The 26,712-nt window shown below is 36.6% G+C and overlaps 1 protein-coding gene and 1 non-coding gene across 2 annotated transcripts in view; one reads left to right on the top strand and one right to left on the bottom strand.

Annotated features, from left to right (window-relative positions):
• The window catches only part of LOC117400442 (phosphatidylinositol-3-phosphatase SAC1-B-like), a 32,069-nt gene extending 10,457 nt beyond the window's left edge, over positions 1-21,612 (bottom strand). Inside the window, exons 1-8 of the mRNA XM_034000422.3 lie at positions 21,452-21,612; positions 17,213-17,310; positions 16,913-16,987; positions 16,148-16,275; positions 14,243-14,392; positions 8,129-8,188; positions 4,683-4,716; positions 1,518-1,619 (exon numbers count right to left, since the gene is read on the bottom strand). Of these exons, the coding sequence (XP_033856313.1) occupies positions 1,518-1,619; positions 4,683-4,716; positions 8,129-8,188; positions 14,243-14,392; positions 16,148-16,275; positions 16,913-16,987; positions 17,213-17,310; positions 21,452-21,480 (676 nt within the window). The 5' untranslated portion in view covers positions 21,481-21,612. The remainder of the gene's footprint in view (positions 1-1,517; positions 1,620-4,682; positions 4,717-8,128; positions 8,189-14,242; positions 14,393-16,147; positions 16,276-16,912; positions 16,988-17,212; positions 17,311-21,451) is intronic.
• Positions 21,613-24,047: 2,435 nt separating this feature from the next.
• Positions 24,048-24,120, top strand: trnar-acg (transfer RNA arginine (anticodon ACG)). The gene has a single exon. It is a non-coding gene; the product is annotated as a tRNA-Arg (tRNA).
• The last annotated feature ends 2,592 nt before the right edge of the window (positions 24,121-26,712 follow it).

The raw sequence follows: 26,712 nt of genomic DNA, 5'->3' as shown, positions 1-26,712 counted from the left end.
GACAAACTATGATGTTGACAAATGAGGCTGGTAAATTAGCCTGTTAAATTAGTATGCTGTGCCTTCTAGCACCAAAAGTAAACTATACTTACTGTTCCGCGTTTCCGGTTTATTCCGAATTTTACCGAAAAATTACAGGATATTTTTTAACTGGACGTCAGTTTTTACTCATTTATACCCAATTTGTCTATTATTCAATATTTTCCAGATACTATTTTCTAGAAAATGCACAATATTACAATATTTTGATTAAAATGCTTTTTTTATTTTGACTCAGACATTGTAATAAGCAGCCCTACACTGTACCCTAGGATACAGGAGACGTTTAGATGTCAGAGGATCAAATAACGTTGAAACGTGGTTCTCACTTCACAAACACATTATCATCTGATTATGTTAGCCAATCAGTCTGATTATTGTAAAAATTGCTGGGCTTAGTAACTACTAGCTTGATAAAAACTAAACTGAAATACTTACACGAAAATATAATGTTTAGTGGATGAGGAATGGGGAGAAAACGTAAATCAGTTTATGAATATTCAAAAGAAAACTAATGTTTCTAAATCTACAAAAATTTAAAACAGCAGAAGTGGGTCAGGTGAGACAGAGGATGCATAGCGTTGCAAATACTGCTGCATTGAGGTACATGTTAGCACTGACAATAAAAGAATATACTGAAAAATAAGCGACACATTAAACTAAAACAAGAAAGTGAACTGAGAGACAAGCAATCCATTTATGCAGCTTTTACCTGCGCTTTAATAAAAAGAGACCACAGAATGACTGTTAATGAGTTTGTCAGAGCGCTGTGCTTTGCTGGACACCCACTGTTTATTGCAGAGGTATGTATTGGTGTCTTTGTGCGACAGTACTGTCGGTCAGCTAAAACACTGCCTAACGCCAACAATCTCCCGATGGCTTGCACCGTCCAGTTCTGTCAATTTTCTTTTTTTTAATACGATTTCAAGGCGAATAAACCTGGCTTGTTTTGTGCGGATGTCATGTTCATACCTTCTGTAGATCCTATTTCTGTCAGCACATCGATTGACCAAACGTTTGCAAAGTACCAGCTAACTTGGGATGTGGCTTTGACTTGCACAGATTCTGTTTCAACATACATGCCAGGGACATTACACTTAATCAGAAACCAGAATTGTATACTGAGATTTTTTCCCCAAATTATTACCGATGTTTAAATTAAAAACTATTTATTAACGATTTTATCCCTATTTTAATATATGTAAAATAGTCTGAAAAATTCCCTGAAAATTTTTTTAAAGACAAAAACCAAAAATGCGGAACACTAACTATATTATACATTTTTTTGTTAAAATCTTATGTACTATTATTTTATATAATAATCTGTCATGTTTTTTTTGTTTTTTTTTTGTACATAAACAAAATGATCTGAATTTCCACATTAAAATGGGAAGCATTTAGTAATATTTCACCAGGAACCAGTTTTTTTTTTTCTTATTCGGTTTCTAGGTCACACTGATTTAATGTTGTTCACTCACCTCTGACATAGTATCGCACCCCAGCCCTGAAACAGCTTCTCCTCGAGATAATGATCCAGTCAAAGTATTTTCCATTAATACAGCAAGATTTCACTACAATGTCTGAGGTGTGTTGTAAAGGATCATATTAAAACGAAGAAACAAAAAGAACACAAAACATCCTGTACCTTCCAAAACCACCACAATGAGTTCAGCGAATCAATAATGAATGCAGTGCTCAATGATTATAAAGCAAACATTTAAATGACTTACAAATGTTATTTTTAAAAACGCTTTAGATGAAACTCTCTATGGACTGAATACAGCTTTTGTGCTGCGTTTACACTGCCACCTTGGACCTAAGCTGGCTTAGGTGTGAATGCGCGAGCATACCATCTAAATTACAATACGTGCTCGGTGATGTCATAACGACCACTGAAGGGATGAAGAGTTTTCCCCTCCCCAAACAACAAAGGTGGAAGAGGTAGAGTGGTATTACAAACAAACAATACAGTGTCGTGTTCATATTGCGGGGACTCATCTTATCTTATATACTTATCTTGCAGTCTGCAAAAAAATGGTTATTCGTTCAGACAGTGTTTGACACAACATAGCGGTTCCTGGCTCATTTGTTATGTGAAGGATTTCACCTTGAGTAAGAGAAGTACATTTGTTGTTTATTACTGTAATAATAAATACCCTTTTGTTTTCAAAAGAACTCACCAATATTATCTCACCTTGTATATATATACACACATAATTGTATGATGCATAAGTACTTTATTTTTAGTTAAAATAGGCTAAGCAGCCACAGGAATACCAGTGAAAAAACATTTACTGTATACAATTGCAGTTAAATTTTATTTTTTTAAATTAGCCTTGTTACAAATACTACTACAAATGAATAACTAATAATAATAATAATAATAATAATAATAATAATAATAATAATACATTTGTTATATAAGTACACTATCTAAATTATTTGTAATTATTCAAAACATTTAGTTCTTTTTAAAAAAAACGAAATGACAAGGACCGCAAATTATTAAAACAATCTTTATTTAAAACTTGGAACATAACATGTAAAACGTATTTGTGTAACAGATCAACTATAATCAAAAAGTGCAGAGGGGTTTGCACAGATCTTTCGTCAGACTTGCCGCTGTTTCTCGGTATATGTATTTATTTTGTGTTTTTGCTTAGAATGCACTCTGGAATTCAGTTTCGCCCCACAACACTATGAAAGCTACTGTATTAATTAATGTCTGTTATATATGTAATACACATACCATATGCCAATCAAACATTTTAGTTTAAGGAAGTCTATAAACATTAAAATACTTGCTTACAGTTACAGTAAAATAGGAACGACATTTTTGAAGCAAAAAGTAAGCGTTTGTCAAGTAGTGATTTTAACCACACAAACATAAATTATAACTAAAAATGTCATTTTTTAATTTTATTTATACACTCATTGTCAGGATTCGGTCAATGACCGACAAAAATAACCATTTCGCGATTTAAGCATTGACAAATTATCAAAGAACGAAATGAATGTTTTTCAGTGTTTAATCAAATTATTTTGCCCAAATTGCAAACAACAAAGAACAAGAGAGACAGCTTCTTCAGTCTTTGAGTAAAGCGATATATTCAAATTGTGAAATGTGCTTTCAGCAAATGCACAGTTCCAGAACAGATTTTAAAGATGCACGTCATTGATTAATTATTTATGTATGTATTACTTATGCAGGAAGTTAACTCATTGAGACCGTGGCCTCATTTGCAAAGGGGTCATGTTAAGCAATTTAGAAGGACAGTGACATCAAACATTAAACTTTAAGCAAGTTTGAAATAACGTTCGTAATGTTCTCGTCTTGATATTTAGAAAATAGAGGTTTTAGAGGAAAAAAATAAGTTAAAAATGTATTGTTTTATTCATATTTTAAGACTGCATCTGATCATTCTAAAAACACATTTCTTTAAATAGTCAATCAATGTATGATTGATCTCCTGTCCTGTAATCTTCATTGAATTTCCAACTAACCCTCCCTTTAAATTTCAGAGATTTGCGCATGCGCAGGTCAAACAATTAAGCTATAATCGCACTTTCTATCAATATCCTTGTAACAGGGCCAGGTGCCCTGTACATGGAAAGGGGGCGGGGCAAAGCCCTACCATAAATGTATTGTTTATTTTAGAACGGGGTACCTCTCTGCCCCTGTGCAATTTATTATTTTGTATTTGTTTTGTTGTATTATTATTATTATTATTATTATTATTATTATTATTATTATTATTATTATTATTATTATGATGATGATTTATTTATTTATAAATGACGACGTAGCCTTGTTTTGTTATTGTTTTATAAATGTGACGGCGGAGCTGTATATTTTGTTATTGTTTTACAGCGTGGATGGGAAGCCCCATCCGCAGTAGAAAACCTTGTGCAGAAGGTGACCATCTCCCAAGTTAATTAATTGTTTAATTTATTGCTAATCGGGAGATGGTCACCTGCATATACGCCTGCAGCTCTCTGCACTCAGGGTGGGTGTTCACAGGAGAGAACAGAGCAAGAGCGAGAGGAGTTTAAAAATCAAACTAAAATACAGGATCAGTGAAAGCGATTGCCCAGCCTGACCTGTGTTTTTCTGTAATATTTATTTTGCTCTGTAAGCAAGTGTTTTTGTTTGAATATTTTATTTATTTTTGTTTGTTAAAAATAAACGGCGCCGCAGCGCCTTTGCCCTGCAGTACTGCCTGTGTTTTTGTTCCTGCTGCTGGCCTGACGTCACCACTACAGCCATCCCTGTCACAATCCTCTTTTTTAATAATAATAATAATAATAATAATAATAATAATAATAATAATTTCAGAGGAAGAGCAGAAAAACACCAACGCTTTTGCAATATGTATGAAATTGAGTTAACCGTACAAGAAAGTTAGTGGAAACATGTGAGAAGGCTTTGGAAAATAAGCTTTTCTGTTTTCTTGATGGCAATACCTACCATTCTCAAACACAATTAGTATGCAGTATTTACAAGAAGAAAAAAAAATCACTCTGTAGTTTCATTAACTTTTAAAGTCTTGTTTTAGGAAACTTTTATGGTCCTATATAAATCAAATTTCTAAAACAATAGCAGAGAATCTACATTAAAATACTTGAGCACTTAGAAAGGATACATCCATGGAGCACTGGGAATGCAAATTTGTGGAGCTGTTGTGAGAAAAAAAAAAGTTGCATGTTATGTAAAATTCTGTGTAAACTACATTACTTTAACCCTTCTTCAGTGGCAACTGATGCAAATGCACCCTTGCGTGTTTAAAATGAGCACATCTGAAAACTTTCAAAATCCCAGGATATCCTTATACGTGATTAATCACATTAATCAGACTCATGGACCAATGCCATTTTTCTGGACCTTTGTCTGACTCAGGAAATGGGAGTAATCCTTCTCCAAAGTTCACAGGGTACATTTCTGAAGCAGTTTTGCACCCCTTTCTGCCTTCTGCGTGAGCCCTATTATTGCCCCTGAAAAAGGCTTAAATTATTTGGTCAAATCGGAACGCTGGAACACTGTTATTACACCAAAATAATCTAATACTACAGGATTCTACTGGTTATGTTTATTCTGTACATTGTATAAAATGTATCAAATTATCTTATGTTACAAACCGTTTTCATTTCTTAAAATCATCATAAAAAACAGAGATTTACATGATTTAGAAAACCCTGTGATCGTACTAAAAACTAATAGTGAGAACAGTTGGTATTTCTGGAAAGATGGATTAATAATAAATCAACAGACATGGCTTACCTTTATTTGTTAACAGATTTTTCTTAAGGTAATACTTCTATTACTTCTCAATGTTAAATATTTCCATGATCGTTTTTCAATTGAATAAAATAACTCAAAAAATAGTGTACTAAAGAGCTACCCACTCCTCTTATGTGACCAACAGATATCATATTAACTTTGCTGATGCAGCTGGCAAAAGGCGGCAGCTAATAAGTCTATAATTATAAAAGTCTATAATGGAGCACAGTAAATGTTTTGAATCGTTGTGTCTATACAAAAATAACCATCATTTAAGAAGATAATTATAACGATTTAAAATCATACTTGGTTTTAGCCTAGATGTGAATACAGCAGATTTCATGCCTACAACCCAACCTTATTTTATTTATTCTGAATATTACCATTTATCGTTCTTTTGCCCAAATTATCTGATCAGACTAACTAAAGGTCAATGGGCACCCTACATTTCCTCTTTAAGCCAGTGGCATATTTTAAACCAAACCAGAAGTCAAATTATCCAGGCAATTTCCCTCCATAAACCTGCAGGAGTGCAGAAGGTCAATGCAGCACTTCTTGAGCTCTAAGATTCCTATTGTTGATGCAGGTTTAGATAAACAAGCACGAACGTATAGAGATTAGCTAAGGATTATATGTTATGGGCAGCAAGCTTAGTTAAGTGGTTTCAGTGAGTTGTGGTTGGAGTGTTGGAGCAACTGGAATTTGTTCACTTCTGATGTGGTTGTGAAATTAAATCTTTAATATTCTTTGAAAAAGTTCATCTATAGGCATTTGCCACATTTTCTTACATTTTAAGACCCCTTTATCTTATTTGTTTTCAGTGTTTGTTTATTATTTATTTATTTGTTTAGTTTTGAAAGGGGAGGGGGTTGTTTCCCTCCTTCGAAAGTCAGGGTTGATAAATACATGAATAATTCCCTTTTTTAATTTTGTTTTGCCATTATATTTTCTCATAAATAAATATTTACAACTGCAGTGCAACTGACCAAATAGTCGCATTTTTGAGTAAAGCAAAAAGACTAGAGAGATGGGTGGTAGGTTAAATTCTAATTTCTCCTCGCTAGTTCTATACAGTCAATCAATTATTAACATTCTGATTTATTATTATTTTAATTGAATTCCATTGGGAGTCAGGATTATTACTAAATAATTGTATTGTTATTATGTAAAAGAATTATTTCCCTCTCTTTACTTAATAAAAGTGTTTGCAGTGCATGGAGTCAGTATACTCATCTTACATATAACAAACATAATAAAACACTAGATATTTTATTTTTGGCTGACTTGTTTAAAAGTAGTATTAATAATAAATCAAAGGACAAAAGAAAAACTGCAGTTTCATCAGTTTAAGGCAGTGGTTCCCGACCTGTGGTCAGCGGTCCACTTGTGGTCCGTGAGTAAACTCCAGGTGGTCCGCAAACAACTCCCAAAATTGAGTTATCTGCTTTTACCTTATAAAAGTACAGTACTGCATTGAATATTCCTAACTCGGTTGGAATGACTAAATTAAAAAAAAAAAACATTAAAAACACAGTTTTGGTACTTTTCATTTTCAACAATATAAAATATGTGCTACAGTGTTGCCAGGCATATAAAATATACCTATTTCCTTACTTTTTGGAGAGGTTAGCTGCATATAGTTATAAAAGTTAATGTGAAACAAAAAGAGGCTATATTTGTATCTTGACTTGTGAACTGTACCGTAGTGTGAATGATCTATTACAGCTCCATGTTATTATATGGGTTTATTCAGCCAGGTTTAATATCTCACAAGACTATATGCCAAAAGGAAATTATGTTAACACTACTTCTGGAAATAACGTGTACAGTCTGTTCTTGACGCTGTCATATTTAACCAAAATGCTATAAATCCTAATCGACTGTGTGCCACCAATCCTGTTTAATTTACACATCACAGCCCACCAGAAGTGGTAAGTAACAACCTGTACCCTCTCCAATCATTTTTAAATGTTTCAATTTGCTTCACACCCACCTCGGCTTCGTGTTCTAGTGTTTTTTATATGTAGATTGAACGAAGTTTGCGACTCAGTGAGTGCAATAAGTTAGAAATGGATAGATTAATTTGCTATACGAGGTATACGCAAAATGACAACATTCCTTGCTGACCTGGTAGCGACGATCCAATCCCAGGAATCTCATTAAGTTAGGTACGTTATATAAATACTTTACTTTCTACATGTACTTATACATATACACATAAAAAGTAGTTACGAAATGCTGTTGTGAAAAAATAGGTGGCAAGTGGTCCATAGGAAAAATTCAAACACGGTGGTCCCTGCATTGAAAAAGGTTGGCAACCACTGGTTTAAGGCAACATCTTGCTCTTCGATTTATAAGCAGTTCTTTAAAATCTACAGGCATTCTTCTTTTTTTAAGACACCTATAGCTATATTGTTTGTTTTAAGTGTGTGTATATTATTTGTTTAGTTTTGTATAGTATAATACTTTACAAAGAAAATCAGTTTTAAAAAAAATTACGAAACAAGGCACTGTAAAGCTATAAAAACTATTCTTAGTCTATGCCAAAGTTATCCGACAGTTTTTTTTCAGCTTTTTAATGTCAGTTATATTAAACCTTTGCTTTCTTTTATTTAACACGGCTAAAGTGAGCAGTTATGTTAACACCCATAATAAAATGTGCATTGATCTGTTTCTATCAGTACCATTCAGTTGGTAGAAGCATGTGTAAATGACACTTGTGAAAGGTCCATCGGTTAATCGAGTATCATATCTTACAGGATTGGATATGACAGGTTCTATTAAAAAAAAGTAACTAAAAACAAGATTTACCTCAGGCTGTGCTGTGAACTCTCTCAGAAGGTGCCCATTCCATACAAACCTCTGATCTGCCTGCAGAGAAAACAAATACATTTCATTAGAATAACATATGAAAGCCAATGCTCCTTTAAAAATAATAAAAAAATAAAAAGGAACTGAGCACTGTAATCAGAGCTTGTAGAACTCAACCATTATGAATTAAGGAGACTGTCTGGTCCCACACACCCATGCATCTCTGTGTTATATAAATGCCAATTCAAAGCAATGGGCATTTCACTGGGATCATCTTATTTTTCTTAATGTCATATTTATATACAGTACTGACACATTATGGAATCAACAAAAGACTTGCAGTACGAATGGGGGTGGTGATTTTATTGCCCACTTTTCACCAAGACCCTTTACTTAATAAATATCTTGGTATCCCTGAATAACCATCTCCTCTTTAGACATATGCAAAATATTTCAACGAGTAAGACATCTCAAGTAGAATGGTACCCTGAAATGTTCTTCTTTTTCTGGGAAAGCAGTACAACTGGGGTTGGGGAGTTTGTTGCTGGATAAATTCACTCAGATTACTTGCTTACTAATTATCTTGGTATCCCTGAATAGATAATATTAAACATATGCTTTTTAAGGATTTTAATGAGCCATCTGACAAGTTCAGTGGTACCCTAAATATGGTTCACTTACTAACAATGCTGAATGACTGGGTGGGGCATTTGTTCTCTATTTGACCCAAAAAACTATTTTCCTAAGTCGTGGCTGCCAAGGCTGGTACCATTTTCAATATAGTGCTGTCCTTGGCAATCCTTGGGAACCACTGCCTTAAACTCACAAAACTGCAGTTTTTCTTTTATCCTTTGATTTATTATTACTACTACTTTTAAACAAGTCAGCCAAATATAAAATATCTAGCGTTTTATTATATTTGTTATATGTAAGACGTATACTCACTCTATGCACTGCAAAACTTATTTTTGATGGTAAAATAGAGAAAATTACCTACCCAGTCAATCAGCATTGGCAGTTGCCAGTAAGTGATCTACAGCACTTGAGATACAGCTCAGTAAAATCTTTTAAATATTTTTAAAGATGAGACAATTTTCTAATTAAGGATTCTGGCAACAAAAGGTATTTATTAAGTGTGAACAGGAGAGAAGGAATCTGTTCAAATCTACCTCCCGACCAGGAAGGGCGCCAAGTAAGGTTGGTGGTACGCCTTCACAGGGATGGGCAGACTCGATGGTAGGACGGAACTGGAAATTGACCATCTTTTATTATTATTATTATAATTATTATTTGTTTATTTAGCAGACGCCTTTATCCAAGGCGACTTACAGAGTCTAGGGTGTGTGAACTATGCATCAGCTGCAGAGTCACTTACAATTACGTCACACCCGAAAGACGGAGCACAAGGAGGTTAAGTGACTTGCTCAGGGTCACACAATGAGTCAGTGGCAGAGGTGGGATTTGAACCGGATGACCTCCTGGTTACAAGCCCTTTTCTTTAACCACTGGACCACACAGCATCTTGGGAGAAAGGCTTTAGCTGTAAAACTGCTTAGCAGCTCTATTGTGATCAGCTGTGTTGGACAGAGCATGGCGTAGCACTGATCACAGGGAGGAGTTTGTGAGTCCAAAGGGGACGCATCTATGCGACTACGGCCCCTTACGCTGAAACACTAATGTGCCGGAGCGCTGTGCCTTTGTTTTGTTATTGTGTTTTGCAGATGGAGACAATGGGAGTTGTCGCCACTGAGCCAGCACAACCACCCAGGGCACTAGCACTAACACAGCACAACGGAGCACGAGCACAAGCACATGCACCCTGGACACTGTATATATTTGTTTCTTGTTTTATTATTGTTTGGGCTGCAAGCCCATTGTTTTGTCCTCAATAACATTGATGGTAGAGGGGGGTATTGTGAAAATACAACAGGATCTTTTTATAAATATATCACTGCCTGGACAATAACTCTCCTCCACCACCACTCACATCCTGACAGTAAGAGGTTTTGGTGAGGAAAAATGGGCAATGCAATCCCCACCCGTAGTCTTTCTGTAAATCACATTTCCATACTTTGTGTCGGTACTACGTATCAATATCTCCTTTACAATACAGACCTGTGTCTCAGTTTCATTTAGCGCCAGCAGCAGGGATTTTGCAAGCTCTCACATTGCCCTTCAGTTCTCAGCTCATAAGCTATTCTTCAGCAAGTCAATGTTATAACAGCACTGGTGCAAAAATATAGAAAACTGAACCATTTATTCTGCATTTTTAAATGTACAATGTTACTCGTTTAGAGTCAATGCTTTTTGTGCAGACTTTTCTAACAAGAAAACAAAAGTATTCACCCCCTACCGATAATGTCACATTTTGTTAAATTACAAATACTGTACGCACAGTTTTTGAAAACAAACTTTTTTATTCAAAGCTGTAGTGGTTAAACTGAACATTGTTATATGAGGAGTAGGTTAAATGTCAGCAAAACCTGCAAAGAAAATGTACAAAATGAAATGTACTGGTTGCATAAGTATTCAGCCCCTTAAGTCAGTACTTGGTAGAAGCACCTTTTGCAGCAATTACTGCTATGGGTCTTTTTGGATAGGTCTCTACTAGCTTTGCAGAGTAGGATGGTGACATTTTTCCCCATTCTTCACAGGAAAATTGCTCCAATTCTAATAAGTTTGTTGGGGATCGTCAATGAACTGCAATCTTCAAGTCTCGCCATAATTTTTTGATTGGATTCATTGAAGACAGGACTTTGACTGGGCCACTCAAGAACATTAATTCTCTTCTTGTTCAACCACTCCTGTGTGGCTTTGGCTTTGTGCTTCAGGTCATTGTCCTGCTGAAAAGTGAATTTCCTCCCCAGTTTCAGAGTCTTAGCTGAACTTCCTCAAGGATTCGCCTGTACTTTGCACCATTCATTCTCCCCTCTGTCCTGACAAGCTTCCCAGTCCCTGCTGAAGAGAAGCATCCCCATAACATGATGCTGCCACCACCATGCTCGACAGTGTTGACTGGATGATGCGCAGTGTTGGGCTTGCGCCAGATGTAACGCTTGGAATTTAGACTGAAAAGTTCAATTTTTGTATCGTCTGACTACAAAACCTTTTTCCACATGTCTGCAGTATCATCTATATGCTTTTTCGCAAACTCCATGCGTGCTTTAAGATTAGGCTTTTTGAGTAATGGCTTCTTTCTTGCCACCTGTCCACACAGGCCAGCTTTGTCTAGGAACCGGCTTGTTGTTAATGTGTGAACACTGACTCCCATCTCAGACACAGAACTTTGCAGATCTTCATGGTCATTGTTGGCTTCAGAGTGACATCCTGAACCAGTTTCCTGCTTGCCCGGCTGCTTGGTTTGGGAGGACAACCTGATCTGGGTAGTGTCTGGGTGGTATGATGCATCTACCACTTTTTAATGATGGACTTCACTGTGCCGAGAGGGATAATCAGCGCCTTTGAAATGTTCTTGTACCCTTCTCTTGCTCTGTGCCTCTCTACCACTTTATCCCTGACTTGTTTTGAAAGCTCCTTGGTCTTCATGGTTGCTTTGGTGGATCACTATGCGAGTTGCAGCTTGAAAGTCTTTATATACCTGAGGGAATCTACAAGTTAAACCACTTTGAGTACACACAGACTGAAACCATTTCACTAATTTTGTGACCTTTCAAACAAATCATTTGCACCTGAGCTGATTTAGGGCTGCAGTAGTCAAGGGGTTGAATACTTATGCAACTGAGATTAATCTGTTTTTCTCTGTAAATCTTACTTATTTATATTCTATATGCATTTTTTAACTTTATCAATGTGGAGTAGTTTGTGTAGATTCTACATGTAAAGTCTAATTTGAAAGCGTCGTGGAGTATGCTCAGGTGCCAACAAAATGTGAAAACTTTGCAGGGGGGTGAATACTGACAACTTTTAAGGGCCACACACACACAATTATATATATATATATATATATATATATATATATATATATATATATATATATATATATACACAGTACTGTGCAAAAGTTTTAGGCAGGTGTGAAAAAATGCTGTAAAGTAAGAATGCTTTCAAAAATAGACATGTTAATTGATTATATTTATCAATTAACTAAATGCAAAGTGAGTGAACAGAAGAAAAATCTAAATCAAATCCATATTTGGTGTGACCACCCTTTGCCTTCAAAACAGCATCAGTTCTTCTAGGTACACTTGCACAAAGTCAGGGATTTTGTAGGCATATAGTCAGGTGTATGATTAAACAATTATACCAAACAGGTGCTAATGATCATCAATTCAATATGTAGGTTGAAACACAATCATTAACTGAAACAGAAACAGCTGTGTAGGAGGAATAAAACTGGGTGAGGAACAGCCAAACTCAGCTAACAAGGTGAGGTTGCTGAAGACAGTTTACTGTCAAAAGTCATACACCATGGCAAGACTGAGCACAGCAACAAGACACAAGGTATTTATACTGCATCAGCAAGGTCTCTCCCAGGCAGAAATTTCAAGGCAGACAGGGGTTTCCAGATGTGCTGTCCAAGCTCTTTTGAAGAAGCACAAAGAAACGGGCAACGTTGAGGACCGTAGACGCAGTGGTCGGCCAAGGAAACTTACTGCAGCAGATGAAAGACACATCATGCTTACTTCCCTTCGCAATCGGAAGATGTCCAGCAGTGCCATCAGCTCAGAATTGGCAGAAAACAGTGGGACCCTGGTACACCCATCTACTGTCCGGAGAAGTCTGGTCAGAAGTGGCCTTCATGGAAGACTTGCGGCCAAAAAGCCATACCTCCAATGTGGAAACAAGGCCAAGCGACTCAACTATGCACGAAAAACACAGGAACTGGGGTGCAGAAAAATGGCAGCAGGTGCTCTGGACGGATGAGTCAAAATTTGAAATATTTGGCTGTAGCAGAAGGCAGTTTGTTTGCCGAAGGGCTGGAGAGCGGTACACAAATGAGTGTCTGCAGGCAACAGTGAAGCATGGTGGAGGTTCCTTGCAAGTTTGGGGCTGCATTTCTGCAAATGGAGTTGGGGATTTGGTCAGAATTAATGGTCTCCTCAATGCTGAGAAGTACAGGCAGATACTTATCCATCATGCAATACCATCAGGGAGGCATCTGATTGGCCCCAGATTTCTTCTGCAGCATGACAATGACCCCAAACATACAGCGAAAGTCATTAAGAACTATCTTCAGCGTAAAGAAGAACAAGGAGTCCTGGAAGTGATGCTATGGCCCCCACAGAGCCCTGATCTCAACATCATCGAGTCTGTCTGGGATTACATGAAGAGAGAGAAGCAATTGAGGCTGCCTAAATCCACAGAAGAACTGTGGTTAGTTCTCCAAGATGTTTGGGCCAACCTACCTGCCGAGTTCCTTCAAAAACTGTGTGCAAGTGTACCTAGAAGAATTGATGCTGTTTTGAGGGCAAAGGGTGGTCACACCAAATATTGATTTGATGTAGATTTTTCTTCTGTTCACTCACTTTGCATTTTGTTAATTGATAAATATAAACTATTAACATGTCTATTTTTGAAAGCATTCTTACTTTACAGCATTTTTTCACACCAGCCTAAAACTTTTGCACAGTACTGTATATATATATATATATATATATATATAAATAATTGTGTGTATAAAAATTTTACCCCCGATTTTCTCCCTAATTTGGAATGTCCAATAATTTATTCCCCTCACCACAGCAATTTCCCACACAGCTCAGGAGACCAGAAGGTTCAGTGGGTGTCCTCCGATCCCACGACCGAGCCAGCCTCCTCTTTTACACCCAGGAACTCGAGAGTGGATGTCAGCAAGCTACCAACCTCTGAAGGACAAAGGCCAGCCCTGCAGGTGTCTGCTTTTGAGCTCACTGGGAGCCTGGCAAGCAGGGTTCGCAGTAGCGTGATGAAGAGAAACAGTCCCTGCCGGTTTTGCTTCTCTAACCCACAGGAGCACCACAGCCAATGCAATGTTCCCTTCGGATTACCAAGCTAAGACCGGCGACTTCGCACAGCAAGGATGCCAACCTGTTCTGTATAATTCACCCTTCACGCCACACGGCTGTGCTTTTACCAGGTGAGCCATTCGTAGACCTCCCTGTATTTTATTCTTACCCTCTCAAGTAAGCTCATTTCTTGAAACTCTGGGCTGGTGTTGGACAACCGCTGTAAGGAGTGTGTCAGGTCATAGTTGGTAGCAAAGTAAAACCCATCCGTGTTCAATACGTTGTTGAGCATGGCTAAGAAACACTTGTTATCTTGCATCTGGGGATAAAAAAATAAAAGATATAAACAAAAAACACTTGACTTTACAGATTCAAAGGTGTACATGGAGTGTTATCTTAATAAATTAATTATTTTTCACCCACACCCATTAATGATCCAACTTTAAATCACGCCTGTGGCCTCAATACACCTTCAGAATCATGTCTGGCTTCTGGTAAAGTTCCTTCCTGCAACACTCTGCCTTCAGTGGATGAAGAAACACATTTTGAGAGTTTTGTTGAGGTCACAGGTTTGCTTTAATTTCTGAGTTTTAAAGTCACCAGGATGTTGTAGGATCCCACAATGTGATGACTGAAATAGCAATTCATACAAAGTGTTTTTTTGTTTTTTTTAAAGGCAACACATCTGTAACAACTCAATATATACACCAAATTATGTGACCTTTTAACACAAGGGGGAAAAAAAACAACTCAACAGGACATCACGAATGAAGAGAAAAAGACCCTCCTTACAAATGCCTAAACCCTGACTCAGAGTCAGAGGACAGTTCAGGTGCCCATCAGGTGAAAAACTTCATATTTCATATCACTAACCTCTGCAGTTCCCAACACATCAGGTTCAGCTTCATTAAAATATCAAATCTGGCTGCAGGTATCATTTTTACTTTCAGCTTAGCCAGCTCATTTTGACTTTTTTTTACTACTATAATACTCACATTACATTACCCACCTTCTGAATATACTCCATTTAGAAGGCTTAATTTTCTTCCTGTCTGAAATAATCCACTTACTTCTGCAAGTTACTAACACTGTAAAGCAGTTTGTTTTTCTGCTTTGTTGTGAGATTTCTATTTTAGTGTCCTGTGCCACTCATTGCAGATAATCTGCAGCACTGCTACTTATCTTCTTTCTATCTGGAGGGCATTCCATGTAATTGCTTAATTTGCTACACTGGTCAGTGATCAATACCAGACTAATGGCAAGTCCATGATTTTTGTGGTGACTTGTCTATCCTAATATAGAGAAGTTTGATCATCAAAAAGCCAATCGTCTGATAAGATATTAAGTTACCCACCGTAAAAAACGTTACGCTTTCATAGAATGACCTAGAATATAACATTAAGCCAAAAAAATACAATACAAATATAATGTAAATTAATGCATTCTATAATACAGTATGGTTAGCCACCAACCCTACTGCAGATTTCTAAATAAATAAATAATAAAATAAATAAACAAAAGCAGCAGCAATAATAAACTGACCAACATTTTAGCTATTTTTGTAATCTTGCCGACTGTACTGAGACCAGAAAAACATTTTTAAATAAAGAAATGACATGGACGCCCTTTTCCTTCCATTCTCTAAACTCGGGTTTAATCTTACCATTTAAAAAGCAAAGACCTCCGTGTGCAGCATACATACAACCATATAAAGGGGTTCACACCAACAATATTAACCCCATTATTAACCAATTACCATTATTTTTATACACTCCATAATTCTATACCAGGGGCAGTATTACAGAACAATTTCCTAACTTGCTTTCCTATCTTATCTTTCATGGCTCGGATAGGATTTTTCCTAACTTTGTATTACAAAAGCATTTCCCAAGTCAGCAGTGTCTACAATTTCTTAAGTGTCTCATCCTATCCTAACATTAGATAGGAAAATAAGTTAGGAGAGCATTTTCTGTAATATCTAAACTTGTAGTTAGGATATTCTATCTCTGAAGATAAGAATGTCACGTAGGATGCTTTTGTAACATGGCCCCAGATATCCAAAAAAACAATATACCTGGTTATCTGTCAAGTGCAGCACAGTCTTTTTGTAAGAAATGATGTCAAATTCTGTAGCTTTCCAGATGGTGTGACCGAACAAATCTCCAACTTTTTTCTTTTTCGTAATTATGATAAGATACATGCCTGGAAATAAAAGACAAAAGTAGTTGAATCTTTAAACTAAAAAGTGATCAAACATTTCTTGACAGCTGGGGCAGCTCACCTATATACAGATCTACTCGCAACAGAAAACTAACAGTGGGGAAAAAACAGCTAATAAAACAAAAGCTGGCTAAACACCAGTCGAGCACTGCTCCCACTAAAAGGGAGGTCCCTCTCCAGGAACCGTCTCCCTGACACAACTAAAGTTGGTGGGATTAAAATCCCCTAAATGAATCCCAAGTGGTTGTTTTATTTGCTCACCCTGGCTCAGACACGCAGTCGTAAGGATTACCAGCAAATTCACCTCAAGCTTGCTGACAAAGAACAACAAAATGGATATCCAAGATCCAAGGTCTGGCTTTTCAGCCCCTTTTTAAAGGCATGTGGCCAGGGTTAATATATAATCAATCAGTCAATCAACACCTGGCCACATGCTGCACATGAAGTACAATTAGACAGGGAGGGAATTCTAACCTCCCAGCCCTGCCATATCTAACACAAACGTAATTAGCAAAACTTTTAAATTAAACACATTTTCTTTACAAACAACAACAAAAAAAACACTATTTACACGTGCAGGGCCTCAGCCCTGCCACACCTTCCTTGATGGCCAGCATACCTGCAACCAGACGAATTGTTCCCATAATTCCACATATTGGTCTAGTGACAGCAGAGGGAGGGATGTCCTTCTTAACTAAGGAAACAATAAGAAAATGGTATCAAACATGCCACACTGCAGTTAGACTGGCACAATAAAAAGCAAACACCCATTTTTGGAAATGTAATTATTTACTTTATGGAAATGCTTGTTATTTTTGTCAAATTCCATTTTGTCAACAAACAAAATGCAGCATGCTGTTACACAGACAGACAATGCTGATTCCAGAGCACACATTTCCATTCCATTACAGTAGCATACCTGTGAGGATAATTTCCGTCGACACCCTGTCGATGGCAAGAACATCATTAGCTCCATCACCACAGGCTTCTATGTAAAACTTCTCAGGGGTTGTGTGCCTGCAAAACATCAACAACAACATCAAAAAAAGAAATAATAAAATGAAATAAACAAGATCGGCTGCATATTGAAGTGTAAAGCCAATGCCTAAGCAATTTTGCAGAAAACTGGTTATGATTTTTTGCATGCACTGTATAGTGCCCTATTCATATAACTTTAAGGAATGTTTTGTTATGGACTGATTTTAGAACCCAAAAAAGTCTCTTCACTTGGCAAGCTGGGTATATGTGTGACAAATTAACTAACTTCTTTATTTGTCTGTAAGGATGTCTTCATATCAAAGTAAAAGCAGCAGGTATAACCAATGCAGGTCTGCTGCAAGTAGCTATAATATTGGACTAGCATACCTTACAGTAGCTTGTGAAAAATAAGAAGAAGAAGGGGCTCTTTATTTCTGAGTTAAAAACAGTTAAAGGGTTACATCATTCCTTCCATTGACAGAGATGCACAGTGTTTAATAATGAATACACTAGCATGGAGGACAGTATCATATGACCAGGCTCAGCAGCTTGCTCAGGTTAAACAGTGCTGGGTGAACAATTCAGTGATGTAGGCATACAATGTTTTTTTCAAACAGAGACAAGATAAACTTCCAAAGTGAACACCACCTTTTTGTTTAATGATTGAACATAGATGTAAGAATGACTTCAGATTGTATACAGTAAAATGCATCATACATCAATGGAACCAGCCACAGGGAACCATTATTATTTGTTTATTTAGCAGATGCCTTTATCCAAGGTGACCTACAGTGACTAGGGTGTGTGAACTATGCACCAGCTGTAGAGTCACTTACAACAACATCTAACCAGAAAGACGGAACACAAGGAGGTTAAGTGACTTGCTCAGGGTCACACAATGAGTCAGTGGCTGATCCGGGATTTGAACCGGGGACCTCCAAGTTCAAGCCCGTCTCTTTAACAACTGGACTACACAGCCTCCCATGTTGCCGCCTTCACCATAAAAAAGTTTCAAGTTTCAGGTTGTTTTGCAGTAATGCCATGGATGGTAAAGGATAACGGACAAATGATAGTGATGACTATATGGCCACTAATTTGTATGATTGGCCATAAAAATGGTTCTTGAGACCCCAAATTATAACCACAGTTGGGGGGTATTGAGTGTTTACATTATAAATGTGATGCATGATAGATCCCCCCCCCCCCCAATTTGTGTGTAAGGAGTTGACCCCATAAGGTGATTTCACTTGGAATGACCCATAAAAAAAGGGATCACTTCAGGTATTACATATTGAAAGATTAAAGGCTGGTTTCACAGACCTGATTAGCACTGACCTTTGACTACCTAATGCTACCACAGGTAAAAGAGTCTGTGAAACCAGTCGTAGAAGTACACTTTATAATCAAGCATGTCTGTCTGTTGAGAACTGATCTGAGCTTTGTATACAATCAATATACGTTTAGCCTATTTTTGGAAACCATAGGGCAGCAGCCAATTCAGCAATAAATGTGGCCCCTAGGAAATAATGGGCATATTCAGATGGGCTAACTATATTTTATTTGATTTCCTTACAAGCTAATAGCAGCGCTAATAGCAGTGTAATGCACTTAGCCACATTTCACTAATGCAATACACTAGAAATCTGACCGGACAAACCCATTGGTTTGGGAGCCCAAGAGAACTCTAAAGCATTTTTATGACCGCAAAATATGAATGTACATTAAACTCAATGTTGCAAGTACTGAGTACATTGTACAGTATCCTACGGGGCTAAAAGTTTCTTTTTGTTTATTCTTCAATTCCATGGCCTTCATTTATCATCAATGTGCATAGGCAATAATTAGGCTGATTTAAAAACGAGTTCTCTACTTGGAGTTAGTGCACAGTTTGTCAGTAATATAGAAAGAGTGCTAGAAAGAGAACAAAATATGTAACCCAAAAACTACATAAAACATATCCTACAGTTGGAATTTGAAAGAGCACCTATTCATCTCAAAATCAATCCTATTTCACCATGTCACATTTAACATCTGCACATGTTTATAAATACATAATAAACACTGTAGATCTAATCACAAAACCAACCTGTTGTGTGTGTATGTGTTTCTGTGTGTGTGTGTGTGTATTCTTTTTTCTTGTTTCAGATGTTGTTGGGAGGCATTGCTGATCATTTTCATTACTCCACTGATCATAAACTGGATCATAAACAAGCATTTACCAGAAACCTTCAACAAAGTAGAATTTCGATACCTACAGTATGGGATGGATATAACCCAGATGGCCATTTAAAAGAAATGTACATTGTCACTGTGAAAGTACAACAGCCCTAGCAACAGAAACAAAATGTGAGTACAGAAGAGCATACTCTTTTCAGTTGTCACATTTCTTTCACCTTTCCCAACTTGCTTTGCTTGAAATGCTTGTTAAGCGACAAAGCAATTTCTGAAAAAATACTAGTAGTGCTTAGTTTTGTTAATATGTGTATCAAAATCTAAACAGTCAAAACTAAGTGAATCAATCCACCAGTCGGTTTAATGTATCTACTAAATAAAACCAGAAATGTTTATTTTAAGAACAAAAACCAAGCATTCACAGGGGCATAATGTAAGGGGACTGGAACCTGCAACTGAATGGAAAATAATAGAACACTGTTTAAATAACTCTTTAAAGTCAGCACCTCAAATGGTGTAGTTAGTAGATAAGACAGTGTGGTGGTTGCTGCACCAGGAATCAAAAGTGTATTGTAAATAGTAATAATCTGCATGGCTTTTATGCCACATATTGGATCTGGTGTCAATGCTCTTTCTTGGTAAGGCGAGTCACATTCCTCTACAAACTAGAAATACTATCTATCTGGACAGGTTTCTCACCCACCTGGAACCTGTCCTGCACATCGAGTTGCAGTGACAGCCAGAACTGGCACCTCCACCAAGCTGGACAAACTTTTTTTTTTTACTGAAATAATTGGGTTTCTTTGTGTAAGCCTATAGTTCACTTTTTCTATTTTTCTGAATTGTTGTTATTTTGTTTTCTTGCTTTTTTTGTACCCTCCCCTAAAACAAATTAAAAACATCTATAAAAACAGGTCATCATGCACACATTATAACCACAAAGGAATGATGTATTCTATGTGTCATTTGTGCCAAAAAATAAGATTAAAACAATGCATTTCAGTTTCTGTATCTCCTGAAAACTAATTCAGATAGTGTCTGAAAGTAACTACTGTACATATAGTGAAAATGGTAGGTGTGTTACACTAATAAGCAGTAAATTGATATACATCATAGCCAAATGAGCAATCTGAGATTTAATGGTGGTAATGGGTCTATCCTAGTACAGTCCAAAAAAGTCTGATCATCAAAATGTCCTGGGCTTGCCAGTAGTCTGATATTGATGACTTTTGGAGAATTTAACAAACGTCAGATTTTTGTTTAATCCACATACAGTTCATATAGTTGTCTACACAAGTATATAAATCAATTACAGTAACTTAACTTGTATCATAAACTCATGTAAGACAGTTTGATGGTCTCGTCTTTTTTCTTTCTTTTGTTTAATAAATAGACACCATCAACATTCACATTCTACTCCACTGACCACATCCACACGGTAGATACTTACTCTGCCTTGCATGCTTACATCAAGTTACACGAGAAAGTCTACACAGAGACAGACATTTGAGAAGGTAAACTATTAACTGGCTGTTCCTACAGTAGGTAAAGTCAGGCTTCATTATTAAAACTGCAGCGAGTGAGAAAAACTAACATATCCCACGATTCAGTTGTTGATGGGTTTTCAGAACACTTCAAATAAATACTGTGTGTGTGTGTAAACCAGTACACTGGGAAAATATGAATACATAAACCATATGTTAAATACACACGGTAACACAAAAGTCTTATTTTTCTAATTCATACTGCTCGTCAGGTTGTCTCGGTTTGTAATAATTTGTTTTCTTTCCAGTTCCTACTACGATGCAGTCTGAGTCTAGGCAAAGCTTAGTGACAGGACTACCGACTGTGCTCAGAAGATACACAGACCCAAAGAAACGACTCACAAAAACCCGACCACAGACCCCATTTCTTTCTAACACCGTTAATACCCAGTACTAAACCTCGTTTTTTAACCGGTAGTTACTCTGTTACTGTTTGGTGGAAATAATGAAACATTTGTACTCACAGTTTGAAGCTCTCATAAGCAATCGCCATCTTTACTCCAGGTCTGTCTGACCTCAGTGACGTGTCAGTGAGTTAGAAGCGCAGCAAAGGCTGACGGGACTCAGCGGCTGACATTTCCACACCCTCGTGGAGACTCAGTTTGTGAAATGTACAATCAATTGTTACCCGCATTTAACCGTGAGAGATATTGGGCTCTGCCTATAGTCGTTGAAGATACAGACCCTGGCACTAAAAAAAAAATGTGAATAAGCATCTTATAATTTCTTTACACGATGTGAACGGTTAAGGACCTAAAAGTTTAGAACAAGGGCATTTAATCAAGGAAAAGTAAGCAGAATTATATGTGTTTTTTCTACTACCTCAGATAAAAGCATCTTACTCTTAACTTTATGTCATTGCTAATGATATGAGGTAACTTTCCACTCAACGGTAGTACCAAAAAGACGGTGAAATTAATACACTTTTAAAAACATTAATACAGTAATGCAGTACTATCAATGCTGGCTTATTTGCCTGTTTTCTCCAATTTTTTAACACTTCTAGACATATTTTCTCCCGTATTTTGCTAAAAACTGCTGTAAACACCTTTAGTAAGCAAACCAAGTCACGTACAGTGTGCTTACTGCAATCCTGTAAACTGTGCAGGATTGATTTTAACAGTGGGACATGGGAGCAATTTTTTTTTTTTTTTTGGTAAGCAAGAGAGATCACAAAAAAACCCCAAAGCCATGAGTGACGCGCAGAAAACCAGAGCTTCATAACATTTCTCGTTGCCAAAGGAAAAACGGAGATTAAAAAACTTACACATGTTGTGACCATGGCTGTAACTACTAGGACATCGAGGTTGTGTCCTCTGTTTTTTGGGGTTTTTTTTTTGCATCATCATGCTGATGCTCGTGTAAAAATTATGGTAAAGAACAAAAGACTACCCAAACACCAAGCAGTCATATGAATACTGCCAGGTATATAGCCTACCCAAGTTTGACTTCGACGAATGTTAACTGTGGTTACGACGCAAATCTACAGGTAGACATGTTACCAAACTCACACTTTGCAAAGTATTCTGCAGGAAAGAAAGTCTAAAAGTCACTCAAATAGTGGAAAATAAGCGTTTCTAATACAATTTAAGCATCGACATTGCTGTAGAAATACATATGGATTGATAACATGTGTTTCTATACAGCAGTTCGTGTAAAATAGAAGATAGTTGACAATTTAATGTTACTAGTGGTATTAATACTACACGTGCAGTACCACGTTGTTGTGTATTTTGGCTTTTTTAATATTATTATTATTTTTATGATGGACTCATTGAATTTCGAGGTTTTATTTTCTTGTTAGAAAGTAGGTGCCACCGCTCACCACCTGTAAGTTGGTTACTTATTCCCGGTTCCTTATTTGCGATGTAGTTGACAAAGCAGCGCGTCCTTTTTCTATGTTTTAAATCACTTACATATCTTGCTCAGTTAATATATTGCTACTATTTTTAAAAAAAATCGCTCCTTCTTTAAAGAAAAAAAGAAAATATTAATAACAAATCTGTATCAGCAGCATAGCGGTTCCCTATATTACCCGCTTGTTTCGCCCCATTTACCCCCCTTAGACTGCTTGCTCACTAAATATCGAGGTATGCCTAGATAGGTTATAACACCCTCTTTGCAAAAACACTAAAGAATTTAGTGAACAAGCCATACCCCACGATCAGCAGCACCCCAAAGTGTAGCCCAGTATAACCTATGCAGAACGCATGGGGCCACGTCTTTGGATGCACGGTGTACCCCCTTAGACGGCTTGCTCACTAAGTATCGAGCTATCCCTAGATAGGTTATAACACCCTCTTTACATTAGTACAGTATTTTGACTTTTGAGATTATCTTCAAACCGTTACTACCTTTTAAACCTTACAGTGGTGTATTCATATACAGCTCTGGAAAAAATTAAGAGACCACTGCAAAATTATCAGTTTCTCTGGTTTTACTATTTATAGGTATGTGTTTGGGTAAAATGAACATTTTTGTTTTATTCTATAAACTACTGACAACATTTCTCCCAAATTCCAAATAAAAATATTGTCATTTAGAGCATTTATTTGCAGAAAATGACAACTGGTCAAAATAACAAAAAAGATGCAGTGTTGTCAGACCTCGAATAATGCAAAGAAAATAAGTTCATATTCATTTTTAAACAACACAATGTGCAATGTGCAGCACCAACAAACACAGCCTTTAGGTTTGTCGTGTGATGAAAGTAACAACGCCAACTGTGTGCTTTGATGTTGTGCAAAATCAACTACAGTGGACCTGTTTACAAAGTATTGGCTGCTTGGGCCAAGAGAGAATTTGATTGTGAAGCATGGTTATTTTTGTTTTTGATAGGAGGTGCACCGTATCACAGTCTATCATTATAGTTGTGTGTATTTGTCTTATTTAGGTATTCACTTCAGTTCAGGACACTAAGATTTCAGTTTACCAAAGCTCCCTTATTTTAAAAACTCAATGTTGGCAGAGACGGTAATGAAATCCCCCCTTTTGTTGTATAAAAATTGAATACTGAATTATTTACCTTCATATACAGAGGTTTCATTTGTGAACTCCGTTGGGCCAGTGGCGCAATGGATAACGCGTCTGACTACGGATCAGAAGATTCTAGGTTCGACTCCTGGCTGCCTCGTAAAATTTTTTGTTACCTCATATTAAATGAATATTACAAATAATAACTGTTCCATTTCATCAATATCATACTGAACCATTCTACAAATATATTACAATATACCACTATGAAAAAAAATGACTAAAATAGATTAGGGAAAAACATTTTCAAATGTTAAGGAAATTAACATAATTCACTTCTTGATGATGTTTGATAAAACAACGTTTACTTTTGGCATTTTGCTCGTTATTTATTTATTTATTTTGTTAAATACAAGTTGTAGCAAGTAGGTACTGAAGTTGTAGTAAGTGGATACTACGCACTGTAACTAGTGGGATATGTTTATCGACTGACTCAAAGCCCCTAGTGGATTGAGACATGAGCGTAACCCCAGTTATGTTTACTGCGGTATAAGTACATGCAGTCACAGGCAAAAGTATTGTCACCTTATGCTTATTATAACACAATTCAACGTCCAGCAACATATTAAGAAACTGCATTTAGTAAGGGTTAAGCGCTTTTTAATAAAATCAAAATCAAAATACATATTTTCTAGTAATTTAACAAATAATCGTTATAAAAAAAACAAACAAACAAAAAAAATATTTAAAGTATTCATTCTTGAGAAACGTACTGCCCCACCTGCTTTATTATTTCGTGTGTCCTGCTTTTGTTTTTATTATGGCTTTCAGACGTTTATGATCATTCTTAACTCGTATCTTACATCTTGTTGGTAAAATCTGGGCCCATTCTGTCTTGCATATTTCCTTCAGCTCAGACAGATTAGATACACAATGCTTGGCTGAAGTTTTTTTCAGATCAGTCCAAAGCATTTCTATTGGATTGAGATCTGGTGATTGCAAAGGCCATTCCAGAACTTTTATCTTCGATTTCTTCACGAACTTAACCATGTGCTTTGGGTCATTGTTGTATTAACAATCAGCCTGCAAGCAGATGGTATCGTTGTACTTTGTAAAATGTTTTGATACTTGACTGCATTCATTCAGTCTTTAATCACATACATGTCTCCAGTCCCCGAACTGCTAAAACACCCCTCTATCATCCTCAACACAAATCCTCTCCTTTGTCTTGACCATCATCTGCTGTATTGCCAAAATTTTTTCTTTTCTTAATGTTGGAAATAATTTTGTGAATTGACTTTAAAATGCAGCTTAATAGCTGTGTAATTGGTTTTCAATCAATGTATATATTTTTGAATTAGTCTATTACATTTTTACAGACTTTAAAATGTAAAAGTGCCAATACTTTAAGCATGAAAACATTTTGAAATTACTTAATTTCTTAAAAAGCTTATTTGTTAAACTACCAGAAATTGTGTATGTTGGTCTTTGTCATATTAATAACTAGAGAATGTTCACAAAATGCTTCTACAGTATTTACCATGTTTTCTTGAATTATCTTACAGTCGCTGACAAAAGTATTGACACCCTACACTTCATATAAGATAATTCAAGAAAATATGTGTTTCGTGAACATTAACCACTAATTAATATGACAAAGACCAAAATACACAATTTCTGGTAGTTTAAACAATCTTTACGAAAAAAAAAAAGGCAGATGTTATTAGGTGTCTTGAAGGCCAGGCTCTAAATGTCAATCAGCGATCAGCTGCTTTCTCAACAACCTCACACAGTCCTGGGTAAACTACCATGTTTGATTTTACAGTGATACTGGGACATACCCAGAACTCCAGATAAGGTTTTGGGTCTGGGAGTAACTTACCCTCTAATTTTAACACTGAGAGAGTAAAATGTATTTTCAAGGGGTAAAATACAACATTACCTCAAAGTCATGAGTAATCTCGATAAATAATGTACAATCTTTAATGGTACTTATATCTTAACATTAAATTCTTAACTCAGTGAACATGTTAAAACTTCAATATAAAGCCATACAGATAAATCAAATAAGGAAATACATTAATAAGTTATAAAACAGTTAGTTTAATATTATAGGCACCTTTTTTTAGCAGTTGCCTCCAAAGATGGTTCCAGACAGTTTGATTTGTAGCTGGACTGGGATGCGTACGCTTCAACCTGTGTAGCGCTGAATTTTTCTTATTCTTACTGTGATTGGCTGCAAAGACAACAGGGCTAGCCAGAGATTGGATAATGTTTGTTTGGTTGTTTTTTCCTACTTAGTTTCCTTGTAACTGAAGACATTGTATTCTGGGAGATGTAGTTGTTAGTAGAAGTTTTAGGGGAAGCAGGAGAGAAGGCAGACAAGCTTTAACAAAAAACGGATGGACATAAAAAAAGAGAATGTGCACTTTCACTGCATGCTCAGGAGTTACTTTCTCAAAATCCATTTCAGTCCAACTTATTCTAAAAGAAACAAGCAGCCATTGGTTCAGTCTGTAATGCATAAATCATAGATGTATTTTTCTCTCCAAGCACCTTTACAGAAGAGATTTTGTTTGTCAATATTTATGAGATGTGGCACGTTGCTATGGACACAAGTGTAAATAGCCAGACAACCCCTGCCAAATGTGTTAACATCACAAAAGAACCAGCTACAGAGCTTTTACATGGCCTCATCAGTGGGGGTCAGAATCTGTTGGAAGCATTGTGGAACTCTTTTAGTAGTCACATG

This window comes from Acipenser ruthenus, chromosome 4, assembly GCF_902713425.1.
Source record: "Acipenser ruthenus chromosome 4, fAciRut3.2 maternal haplotype, whole genome shotgun sequence".
NCBI classification, from domain to species: domain Eukaryota; kingdom Metazoa; phylum Chordata; class Actinopteri; order Acipenseriformes; family Acipenseridae; genus Acipenser; species Acipenser ruthenus.
The sequence above is the reverse complement of the archived record's forward strand: the minus strand, read 5'-3'. Positions and strand labels throughout refer to the sequence as shown.